Source organism: Medicago truncatula, chromosome 8 (genome assembly GCF_003473485.1).
Source record: "Medicago truncatula cultivar Jemalong A17 chromosome 8, MtrunA17r5.0-ANR, whole genome shotgun sequence".
Lineage (NCBI taxonomy): Eukaryota > Viridiplantae > Streptophyta > Magnoliopsida > Fabales > Fabaceae > Medicago > Medicago truncatula.
Window position 1 is genome coordinate 24,524,818 of NC_053049.1, and position 12,522 is coordinate 24,537,339.

Here is a 12,522-nt window from a genome sequence, read left to right on the forward strand (position 1 = left end):
CTTTCATTGCTTGTTTCGACAAGATTGTTCCCATCAGAGGACCTTAACAATTTACATGTATAAGGGAGCCCTGATTTCAACTCAGCAATATCAACCTCCTTTACTTCGACGTCACCAAAGGCTATGTCGATTTCCTGGTTGCTTTCTTCCGATGAGACAAAAGCAACCTTTTCTTTCCTGAAATAATTCTGAGTTCTGGCCTTCTCAGCCTTTAGTCTTTCGACATGTCGAACCCTATCGGCCAATTGGGCCATATCTCTCAAGTGTTGAGTATCGAGTTTCTTCCTAATAGAATAATCTAGGCCACCAGCGGCCATTTTGACTAACTCATGTTCAAGTACTTACATCTCGCCTTCAACAATCTGAATCTATTAAGATAATCATCAATAGATTCAGTAGAGTTTCTCTTGACACTTGCCAATTCTTTCAGACTTATCTTAGATTGGCCCATGTAAAACTGTTCATGGAATAATCATTCTAATTCAGCCCAATGTTGAATCGAATGCGGTGCAAGAGTAGTAAACCATGTGAAGACATTCTTTGTTAGAGAATTGGGGAAGAATTTCAACCTCAAATTCTCATCATTTGCTAGGTCTCCTACCTCCGTCAAATATCTTGCGATATGTTCGACAATGGACTCACTGGTATCCCCTGAAAATTTAGTGAACTTAGGAATTTTATAACCCCAGGAAGTTCAGATTGTAATACCAATTCCGAGAAAGGAGAAACAAAGTTTGGCCTATGCAGGCCAATGTTTAAACCATTTTGAGCCAATATGTTTTCGACCAAATTGACTATATTGTTATGCACTCCTATGTTCTGTTGTTGGACATTCCTAACAACTTCATCGACATTATCATTTCGATCTACCAAGATCATTTCAGGTTGAACCTGTATTACTGGTTCGACCGGTTGGGGTTGAGGCACAGGTTGTTGCCTCAGAACCATCTGTTCAACTAACCGCAACGGTTGTCGATTTTGTATTTGTGTAACCGGTAGGTAAACCAGTTTTGGGGGAGCAAAGAAATCCGCAATCCTCCCCATTTGAGTGGTTAAAGCTTGGTAACTTCGGTTTGTATCCCTTATCAAAGGATTAAGTACGGTACCAATTTGTTGCGTTAACAAATTAACCATATCGTGGTTACTCTCATCCATTTGTTGTCTTAACAAATTCATCGAATTTGTTGTCAACGGTGGTAGAGTATTCCAACCAAATATGCTAGAACTTGAGGGACTATGTACGTTGTGCATGGTGAACGGATTTGCTTGTCCTGCAAAAACGGACGCACTATTATGTACACCTGCCATCGTCGAAGTTGGTATACCATATGGTTGTTCCCTTAGAATATTCTGCATATTTACATTTCGATCATCAAGCCTAGGCCTGTTTGAAGGAGCACTAGTACTTGGCATGCTGGTAGTCGATGGAACACCAGCGGTGAATGGGGGTATAACATTTCCCATTTCTGGTCGTGTCAACGGGGCAGAGGTAGAAACGGTGGAAGGAGCGGTTACTCCCATTTCCGTCGAGACTGGCATAACCATGGTTGCCCCCATAGGGGTCGACATGTTTAAATCTCCTAACGGAGAGGTCGCCTGTATAGGTTGTGCTTGTGAAGAAGATTGTGAAGATGATGAACTGGCACGAGGCATAGATTTACCACTTCTCAAATCCATACACTAACAACTTGGTGTTTTTAGTAATAAGGTTACCCGAAAATAGTAGCAAAATTCTAAAAATGGATTTCTTCAAAGAGATGGGTTTTGAAAAAGTTTTTGAAAACGGTTTTAGATTTTGAAAAAGGTTTTAAAAAATCAATTGCACAAACTGGGTCCCACTGGGCGTGCCAATTTGTTTGCCTGTGATTTTGGCAAACGATGGCTAGTTCTGATCATTACAAGCGAGACCGAATTAGAAATCTCAAGACTGTTGTGCAAAGGTTTTTCTATCGAAAAAGAGTTTGAAAAAAGGCCACGAAGTGCACTCAGGTTTCTTAGAGAGAAGGACGAGTTTGATATAAAAAGGCATTGTCTCTCGACAGATTTAAGAATGCGATTAAAAGCTTAAAATAAAGCAAGATAAAAGATAAAAGTAAGTTTATGCACGTAAACTTAAGGAAAAAGGTAAAATACAATGCATTAAAATAAAAAGGGTGGTCTACAAATCAGTTTACATACATTCTATATAGCTCGTTTCCCTAGACGTCGGTAGTTTGAGAGTTGTAGAATACTGTATATGTTTTGCGATCCTCTTTCCGGCTTGGAAAGTGCTATTTATACTAAAATCCTAGATGTTGAACCACTAAGCCCATGATCAGCACTTCCTCCATCTTATACCATCACTTGTCCCACGTTTTCCACTAAAAGGAAACCGCTTCTTTGCTTGAAATCGTGCTTCCCGCCCTTTTGCTTGTCTTCGACGCGAAACTTCCCTTTCAACCTCACATTGTCGAACGCCAATTATGCGCGCCTTAGGCTTGATGCTTTGTCGAAGCTTCTTTAACTTGTATATGAAATCTCTTCGATTCCTGCAAAGTTAAAGGTCAAACAAATGTTGACCATATTAAATGAGCATGTGAAATTTACAGGCTAACAGCATATCATGAATTCTTGTTTGTTTACTTCACCGTTACCAACTTCAAATCACCGCAATTTCAAGAACAAATAAGTTTACTTATATCCCTCTAGTTTATTCTCTTTAATATTTAATTGAAGCTTTTGTTTATATGATGAATATTATTTATAAAGATAATTTATTCCTAATTTTTACAACATAATTTTCATTAGGTAAAGAGCAGAATTCAACCATATATTTCCAAAAATGTAATTTTTAAATTTGAAACAAACACCTCCTAAGTCATCTATTTTAAACTCGAAAATTGACATTGTCAAAAGCGCCTTTGATTGAACACTCAAGCTTGCATGTAGTTTAAAAACTCCAAGGATGACTAATGGAATAAGTCTACCAGGGCACAAAGTTACTTCTTTTTTTCGTGGAGGGCATAAATACTTTTATTTAAAGCATCAAAGTTTTTTTTTTTTTTTTTACGAAATTAAAGCATCAAAGTTACTGTTATCCTGATTCCAATTATAATTTCCTACTCTTTCATTTGCTAAAAAAAATTCCTAAATAATCATTTCAGTTCGTTAATGTAGATTAAACTCCATTCTTACCTAATATTTTTTTTGCAGAATTATATCTTCTAAGTTATGAGCCAAAATGATCGCTAAAAAAAAAAGATTGTTGTTTGTTCACAAGGTATCTTCTGATTATGCAACTAACCTTCTAAATAAGGCACCAAAGCACCAAGTATCAAACTTGAGTGAAGGATTTCGTATAGGCATAAGTTGGAGATTTTTTTTTTTAAAAGGATCACAATTTAATCCATGTTACATGACATATATCAATCATATGGCCAACATTTCTTTTTTAAAGTAACTTTAAAGTAATTTGTAGTTCAACCTAAAAGGTACAACATTGCAATTTTTTAGAGGTTATCATTCTGATCATCAGCATTCAACAGGTAAGTGAATGTGGTACTGTCAAACAAATCATGAGCAGCCTCTAATTTCAGATTACCGACTACCGAGTAAATCTAACTTTTACACATGCTTCAACACGCAGGTGAAACAAGAGTCTGCGAGTGTTGCATTCTATAGATGGGTGTAATACCAAATTACAGAGGGTCTCGTCATCATCCAATTTGTTGGCATGAATTGTGTCAACTGATTCACAAGCGTAATAAATTCTTCAAAGCATAGCAAAATCATGGCTCCTTGGAGATCTAGTAACTCTGATCAAAGGGACCGAGCAACATTTTTGAACTCATTCAAGCAAGAATGGAGTATCTTCTGACGCTTCATAAGAGACTCACGTTCATTTTGTAGCACATCTATGGCACCAGGAGCGACAAACATGTCCATGAATTTCTCATCGTTCACAGCAAATAAATCCAACCCGAGAGCCACAACAAGGCGATCGCGGCTGCACAAACAAGCACAAAAAGGTAGTATTATGGTGAATGAAGAATTATTGAATATACTTATGTGGACCACATTAAATATTGTATGTCATCCAGTAGCTTGAAGAAAAGTATGCAAATGAAAGTAAGCACTATCATTATCATTAAGGGAGGATTGAGAAAAAACAATTCAACCAGAAATACCGGCATATGTAGTAGTATTTATGTATTTGGAAAAAGTTACCAACCTTATCTTGTTGAACAAATTAAATCAACCAAAAAATAAATTAAATTAAATAAATAAATAACTATGAGGCTTCCGGTTAATTGCAACTGAAGGTGATGGATGAGAAACAACATGATGGTTTTGAAAAGGGTCTTGTTAACCAGTGGTAGAAAAATTGTCTTGAAAACATAAACTGTTACTTTTTACTAACTAATTATTACCACTTTTTAATAAAATCTTACCTCTTTTAACTGCTTAAGCAATGCCCCGGGGGCACTGGTTAACATTCTCCTTTTGAAAATAAGCGACATAAATATGGCAGAGAAAGGTATTAGTTCTAGTAGTTCTGAAGCGAGAACATTCTACATAAAGTAAGTGTTTGTGAAGTGAGAATATTGCCACCGCAAGAAATAAATAAGTTGATTTTACACAAGATAGAAGCTTACCAAGGAGTCAGGAATCCAGAGTTTAATGTTGATGTAACGCCTCTTTCAACAAGAACTTCACGTATACGTGCGAAATGCTGGGCAGCTGATAAACAAATTTCTGAGTACGCTGATCCTGTTCTCTCCCCATTTCCAAATAAAATGGAATCATTTTGAAGTCTAATATAGTCAGAATTTTTGCCATTTCCCGTCATTCTGGACGCTCTCTTTCTTGGTCCCATGTCATTGCATATTCCAAGCTCCTTTCTATGCCCTCCATATACAGGATCACCTGGCTGATCAGGAGATGGGGTCTCAGGGATAGTCATCTGGCTTTCTCGCAAACTCTCTCTAACGTTTGCTGCTTTACCTGGTGTTGTTTCCTCCAGTGCATTCTTTTCTGGAGGTATATTTTCTTGATCCTTCCTTACATCATGGGAAGCAGAATTTGTATCACTCAATTCAAGAAAAAATGAAGAGGCTGAAGCCTGAGGAAATTTGTTGAAACCCGAAGCATTTATGCCAGCACATGGTTGAAAGTCATTGAAGTAGCAGACCTGTGAGTATGGACTGGTAACTGAATCAAGGTGGTGCCTAACAAGCTGCTTGCACTGCTTAGCAAGATCCTTTAAGAACCGAGTGTAAGCACACCTTAAAGCAGCATGAAAACCTACATAGCCATCCATGTTTCCCGTTTTTATCCCATCTTCATGGAAAATAAACACCAGTCAGTCTTTTTTTATAGTCAATTGCAAGAAATAAAACAAAATATAGGAGATAAAATTTATCATCATTCAGCTCTATCAGTATCTTACAAGGGACTGTATGCTTTATCTCAAACTAGACAAAATATAGTTAGAATCTAAAGGGAAAAATTCCAGAAGAAATGAAATAAATTAATAGTACTCCCAAAACAAAGGAAATAAATTAGGGTTCAAATGGCATTTCAAAGTATCATTAGGCTGAAGAATCAGACTGAGTATATCTATTTAAATTTCTCTCTATTTTCTCTTCTCACATTTACCAACTTCTTTCTCTTTATTTCCTATCTTCCTCTCTTTATATCTTTCTCTTTCCTACATTTCTCAAACCCCATTGAGAGGGTATGAGACAATCTTTATCCAAGACTTGAGGAAAAAATATTGAACATTCAAGTAGTGAAGACAAAAGAACATCATAAATTAGACAAAAGGGTAAGCCAGCAAGGAAGAAGCTTCACATACATGCTGAATCATGCCTACGGTTTCTTTCTAGAGCCAAATCAAATAAGCTTCCTAAAACAAAAGCAAGGCGGTCACATGCAGTATCAAGAAGAGGAGCAAGCCATGATCTAGCAGCAGCACGTGCAATCTCTGCAGCAGCCTCTGTTAGTCCTCTTCCCCCACCTCGGCCAGCATGGGCCAGCAATATATTTGCAACCTATTAAAGTAATGATAGATACCAATGAATTTCAATTTGAAATGAAAGGAATAAAGAAGATAAAAGATTCCTCAGATCATGAGTTTATGAAAAAAGTACATAAATAATATCACCTTTTCCCTTGAGACTGGGGGGCATTCAATGGAATATGCAGCACAGCGAAATTCATGCATCACCCTCTCAAATGCAGCCCCTCCATAAAGACGAAGAGTGGCATTGGGGGGGTTCACATCGGTGATGACACCAGGCCAAATCCCAATGCCACTTTGAGACCGCTCTTCTACTGTTGTTTTTCCCCACTGCTCAGGGGAAGGATCTGCTGCACCATCAATCAAGGCACCCTGATGGAACATCCATTTGCAGAGTAAAATAGTTAGTTATTAGCTTGCATATACATAATAATCTTCAGTTCATAACCAAGTTCAAAATAAATATTGCTTTGTCACAATAATAACTATGATTACCCACCACATGGTTGCTGATAGAAGCTGCACACAGCATTGCAAATTTCCTCAGATGAGAAATATCTGAAGTGGCCTCAATTTTTGAATCCAATCCAGAAAGTTCACAGGTGACCTCACTACACCTTTGCTCAAGCAAGGCAAGAGTTGATGGAGCAGCTTCTTTGTATTTCTTCTGAAGCTCAGACTCCAAATAATCCCTCAGACGGCCAAAACCAATATAGGACTTGAACTTTTCTTCATCAAAACCTCCCTTGACACCGTCGCGGAGATGATGCATAACCTCCGAGTCCACATGAGAGATCTGCCTGCGGAACTCTTCATTTGAAATGTTGCCTCTATCCTTAGGAAGGGCCACAAAAAAAGGCCGAGTGTTGTCTCCAAGGTAACCACTTGCACTCAAATAGCGATCCACTTCCCACCGATCAGTAAATTCCTACATGTATCACATTACTAACTCATCACTAAAACCATTATTGAACCCTGTAAAACAATAGTATGTATCATCTTTTTTTTTTAATAAGCTAAACTAACCCACCTAAATGGGCACCGGAGAAAATCAAACTTGAGACCTTGAGAAGAGCACACTCCAAGGTCCCAAGCCAACACCACCAGGCCAACCCAAGTGGGTTTGGTATGTATCATTTTTTACAAGGTTTTAAATCAAAGTTGCAAGAACATTCACGGTCACATTGCAATTGCAATCTTTAATATTACGGACAAAGATAATACAAATGACAACTAAATGACAACTTCAAAATTAATAGTACCAAGTGAGGCTACAATCAGTGATTCGGTAGCACCCGTTTATTTAGAACAGTGAAGTATATACTACTACTAAATGACAACTTCAAAATTAATAGTACCTTGAGACGATTATCAAATTTGGAGACAACAATGATTGTCCGTCTAAACGTGGGATCAATTTCACGAATAGAGTCCAACCACAAAGAGGAGCACCATTCCACACTACTTTGCTGAAGGAACAAGAGTATACGGTGTGGAGGAGTAGCCAATGTCTTCACCATGGAAAGAATCTCATCAGGCGTGTTCTCCGGTTCACCCTTCTTCGCCTACCATACAAAACAATCAGATCTCACACAAATTTCCAATTAAACATACCATCAGTCGAATCACTTATCATTCAAGCATTACAACAAATACCTTGAGAACAAACCCCGGTGTGTCAATAATGGTAAGATTTGGACAGTGTGCGTATTCAGCTTTGAGCACAATTGGCTTAGGAGAAACTGCTGTTTTGGTTATCTTCAAAAGTGCTTCGGTTCGAGACTTTATAATGTCAGCAATAGTAGATGCCGAAACCACCGGACTTCCATACTCTTCTGAATCTTCCTCCTGTATTATTTTTTTTACACAACACTCAAAATCATTCTTCCAAAATTACATGAATTAAAAAACACAAAATGAAACCAATAAGAATATGTGAAGCACCGACACAGACACCGGACACTATACTAACACGTTGACACAGTGTTGGATGAAAGAATTTACCTGGAAGCGGCAGCGAGGTTCAAGAGCGGAGGGATCGTGAAGCATTTGAAGAATAAGAGGGCGGCGAGTACCCATCTCAACTTCACGGACATTGAAGCGAAAACCGAGGAGTGCTTCGAGAAGGGAGCTCTTTCCATCAGATTGGCCACCAACGGCAACAATTTCAGGGATGGGGAGAGTCTCGCCGAAAGCGACAGCGGCGGCTTGGAGGCGGTTGTAAGCTTCGAAGCGAGATTTGGAATCGGAGTGCTTTCTTGAACGGGTGGATGTGGATGGGGTCTTTGTGGGAGTGGTGGTGGATGACATGGTGGTGGATGTTTGGTAAGTAAAAAGAGAAGAGAAGAGAAGAGAAGAGAAGAGAAGGGAAAAGGAGGGGAGCGATCAAAATGAAATTTGAATTTGAATTTTGGGTTAACGTTCCTATGCTCTCGTTTATTTAAAATGCCTTTTCTTTTCTTTTTGGGTTAAATATGTTTTTGGTCTGGATAAATATGTCAATTTTTCGTTTTAGTCCCTCTAAAATTTTCCTTTAACATTTAGTCCCTATAAAATTTTCAATCACTACTTTTGGTCCCTATTTTTAATTTAATTTTTATATTTTTTAATGAAATTATGCAGAAATGCGTGAAATATTCTAAAAAAAATTCCTTTAAAAAATTAGAATATTTTAACAAAACATAAATTAAATATAAATTTTTAACCATAAAAGATATAAAAATTCATATTAAATTCATGTTTTGTTCAAAAATTCTGAATTTTTTTTGGAGTGATTACTATAATATTTTGAATTTTTCTGGAAAATTTTATTAAATAATATGAATTTTACATATGAGTTTACTTTAAAAGAGGGACCAAAAGTGAAGATTGAAAATTTTATAGGGACTAAAAATCGAAGGAAAATTTTAAAGGGACTAAAACGAAAAATTTATATATTTATAGGGACCAAAAACATATTTAACCCTTTCTTTTTCATGTGCTTATTTTCACCTGCCGTCCATCTCTACGTTTTTTATTGCGTTGTTAGGTATAACTTTCAAATTATAATTAGGACTAGGCTAAAATATGCTTTTGATCCCTGCAAATATAGCGAATTTGGATTTTAGTCCCTGGTAAAAAAAAAAAAATTGAAATCAATCATGCAAAAAATTTTGTTTTTTAAAATAGTCCCTAGACCCACTTTGTTGCTGATTTGGCACCATTCATCCTATGTGTCACTTGATGACTGTGTATAAGTAGTACATGTGGCAAACGCGTGGCATTTCATAATATTGACAACATTTTATCAATAATAGATAATACTTAGATTAATTTCATAATTTCAATAAATTGATTTTAAAATCAGTTCTTCTCAAACTCTCTCCTCTAAAAACGCATGTCATCCCCAACAACACACCACACACACACCTTTCTTCACCATCGTCTTTTCCCTTCCCTCTCGTCACTACCACCAGCCACCAAATCGCTCGTTTCAATTCTCTCATGGTTCCTACAAACTAAACATCAAATCCCCCAACCAAACATCAGATCTGTTTTGTATTTTATGAATTTATCAGATCTGCATTTTTTTCTTAAACTGTTTCATGTCACAAATTAAGGTTTGAATTGCATCTAATTTTAACTGGTTTTGGTTGAATAGCAAATGATTAAGGATGTTGAAGGAGGGTTCGGTCCTTGATGTTTAAAGGTTATTGTTGTTAATTGGTGAAACTGATTTTGAAGGAGGAAAGGATTGAGTCGAACGATGGTGATGATGATGAAGAAGGAGGAGGGCGATGGTTTTGATGATGATGAGGGATGGATGTTGTTGAACTCACTGGCGTAGCTAACGAAATCAAAATCAAAAGAAGATTGTTCCAAAGGTTGAGCGCAAGGATAGGGCCAGCCATGGCTGAGGGTTGATTTGGAGTAAATGGAATTTTTACTGACATTGAGGAATTTCTCACTGAGAATGGAGATGCAAATTTGAATTTCTTTTGGAATTGATCTGGATTTAAGAATTGATGGGTTATCAACTAAAATTGAGGAATTTGAAGAAGATGATTGAATTTAAATTTAGGTTGATGGTTGATTTTTTATTGTGTTTGTCTGTGGATTTTTTCTTGTATGTTGCTGGATTTGGAGAAGATAATTGCATTTGTGACAAAAATATAGAATAAAAGGTTAATTAAAATAGAAAATTATAATTGAAATAGAAAAAACAATTTCTTATTTAAAAAATTTATTTATTTATATTTAATTTCAATTAAATGCCACATGTACTGCTTATACACAGTCAGCAAGTGACACATAGGACAAATAGCACCAAATCAGCAAGAAAATGGACTCAAGGACCTTTTTAAAAAACAAAAAAAATTGCAGGGATTGATTTCAAATTTTTTTTTTACCAGGGACCAAAACCCAAATTCGCTATATTTGCGGGGACCAAAAGCATATTTTAGCCTTAGGACTAATACCTCAAATTCGTCTTTGAATTTTAAAAAAAATCAGTCAAATTCGTCCCTGAATTTTGCGTAATATCTATTTAGTCCCTGAATTTTACAAACGTCCATCAAAATAGTCCCTCCATCCAAAAGCTCCGTTAGTGGTGATGATGTGTTCTCTTGCATGTTGTGTTGTCATGTACATGTGTCAACAAGGCAGCCACGTGTACAAGGACTATTTATACCCCTCTATTACATGTGTTGTCCTGGATCGATTTGAGACTTACTGTCATAATTTGATGGATTTTGTTATAATTTAAGGGCTAATATGATTGATTTTATTTGCAGAGAATAAGTACAAGGAGATATAGCATGAGAGGACCAGTGACTTCAAATGGCATGCATAAACAAACACCACCGAGGGGTCCTGCTCCACAAAATCCAATTGCTCCTAGAGTTATTAGAGTTCCAAATCCAAATTACGGGTCATCCGCTTCTACTCAACCCCAATACATGGAGTTTATCCCTACTCCAGGATTTCCAAAGCATTGATGCATTTTTAAATTATGCTTTTGGACTAGTTTAATTAATGCTTTTTGGACTTGTTTAATTTATGCTTTTTTGGATATGTAATCACTTAAGAACATCAAATGATTTGATGACTTGATGGCTATGTAATGACTTATGAACATCAAATATATGACTTATGATGGTATGCAATTGCCTGTCTCTTTATAATCAAAGTGTATGTCTTTTACTTTTTACTTTGTTCAGCAAATGTATGCACCAAAGATCACAATGATATCTGTTGTGAAAATTCAAGGACCTATTTGATGGTATTTTCACTAATTTGATGATCGATACGATGGATATGCATATAATTCAAGGACCAATTTGATTGAAATTTTTTGATAGAAAGGTTTGATTCATTTATTGACAACCTCTTTTCATTACAACATTACAACATTACATGGACTTGACACAATACAATAGCATTTTAAACAACTCAATCAAACAAATTATAGGATAGTGTTGGTTTTTCTTACAACACAAATTCTAGGACACCAACATTGAAGCTCTCTCACCTCATCATTGTACATAGAGCTTGAAGATGAAGACCGACTGTTGTAGTTGTTTTTGCCCATCCGCCCACCACCCACCATTTCTGAACACCGAATCTTCAACAATGACCACTGATTTTTGAATTTCGAATTGAATCAAAAAAATTAGGATTTTAAGTTTCTTGAATTGGGGAAGAACATTGACATCAATTCATGGAAGAAATTTGGGAGATTTTGAACTCTAGGTGACAAATTATAACATTAGGGTTCCAAATTTATATATTTGGGGAAGAAAGAGTCGTTAATGAGGAAGAGGAGAAAGAGTCGTTAATGAGAAAGAGCCGTTGGCAATTTTCTAAAAATCCATCAATTTGGTCCTTGGCAATTTTCTGTAAATCAATCAATTTGGTCCCTGCTTGTGTGACATCTGACGTGGTAAGCCTTGTAAGAGGTTAACGTTACACGTCACCTCCGTTAACAGACCAACTTAACGGAGGGACTGATTTGATTGACATTTTGTAAATTCAGGGACTAAATAGATATTTTGCAAAATTCAGAGACAAATTTGGCCGATTTTTTAAAATTCAAGGACAAATTTGAGGTATTAGTCTATAATTAGGGTTAAATATGTTTTTGGCTCCTATAAATATATCAACTTTTCGTTTTAGTCCTCTAAAATTTTCCTTCAACTTGTAGTCTCTATAAAATTTTCAATCTTTACTTTTAGTCCCTATTTTTAAGTAAACTTTTGTACTTTTTAATTAAATTGTGCAGAAATTTATGGAATATTGTAAAAATCACTCCAAAAAAAATTAGAATTTTTTAACAAAACATGAATTAAATATAAATTGTTTACCACCAAAAATATAAAAATTCATATTTAATTCATGTTTTGGTAAAAAAAATCTAATTTTTTTTTTGGGAGATATCCTTATAATATTATACATTTTTCTGAAAAATTTTTATTTAAAAATATGAACTCTACATATGAGTTTACTTTAAACGAGGAACCAAAAGTAAAAATTGAAAATTTTAT

General features: G+C 36.0%; 1 protein-coding gene across 2 annotated transcripts; it reads right to left on the reverse strand.

Annotated features, from left to right (window-relative positions):
• Nucleotides 1–3,395: 3,395 nt before the first annotated feature.
• LOC25502510 (dynamin-related protein 5A) lies at nt 3,396–8,413 on the reverse strand. Of its 2 annotated transcripts, XM_024771744.2 has the most exons (9): nt 8,006–8,413; nt 7,658–7,849; nt 7,360–7,566; nt 6,501–6,929; nt 6,146–6,373; nt 5,837–6,032; nt 4,635–5,319; nt 4,431–4,479; nt 3,790–3,985 (listed from the first exon to the last, which is right to left on the reverse strand). In XM_024771744.2, exons 1-9 carry the CDS (start codon nt 8,309–8,311, stop codon nt 3,932–3,934), a joined length of 2,346 nt encoding a protein of 781 aa, XP_024627512.1. In that variant the 5' UTR covers nt 8,312–8,413; the 3' UTR covers nt 3,790–3,931. The 2 variants fall into 2 exon arrangements, with proteins under 2 accessions (XP_013445504.1, XP_024627512.1); XM_013590050.3 differs by lacking the exon at nt 4,431–4,479 and having other exon boundaries at nt 3,396–3,985; nt 8,006–8,411.
• Nucleotides 8,414–12,522: the final 4,109 nt, after the last annotated feature.

What these genes read in the sequence shown, in the direction of transcription:
- LOC25502510 (XM_013590050.3), bottom strand. Translation starts at nt 8,311, where the DNA reads ATGTCATCCACCACCACTCCCACAAAGACCCCATCCACATCCACCCGT. An exon ending in AACCTCGCTGCCGCTTCCAG is followed by an intron (nt 7,850 to 8,005) that starts GTAAATTCTTTC and finishes AAAATAATACAG; the next exon opens with GAGGAAGATTCAGAAGAGTA. An exon ending in CCCCAGTCTCAAGGGAAAAG is followed by an intron (nt 6,033 to 6,145) that starts GTGATATTATTT and finishes TTACTTTAATAG; the next exon opens with GTTGCAAATATATTGCTGGC.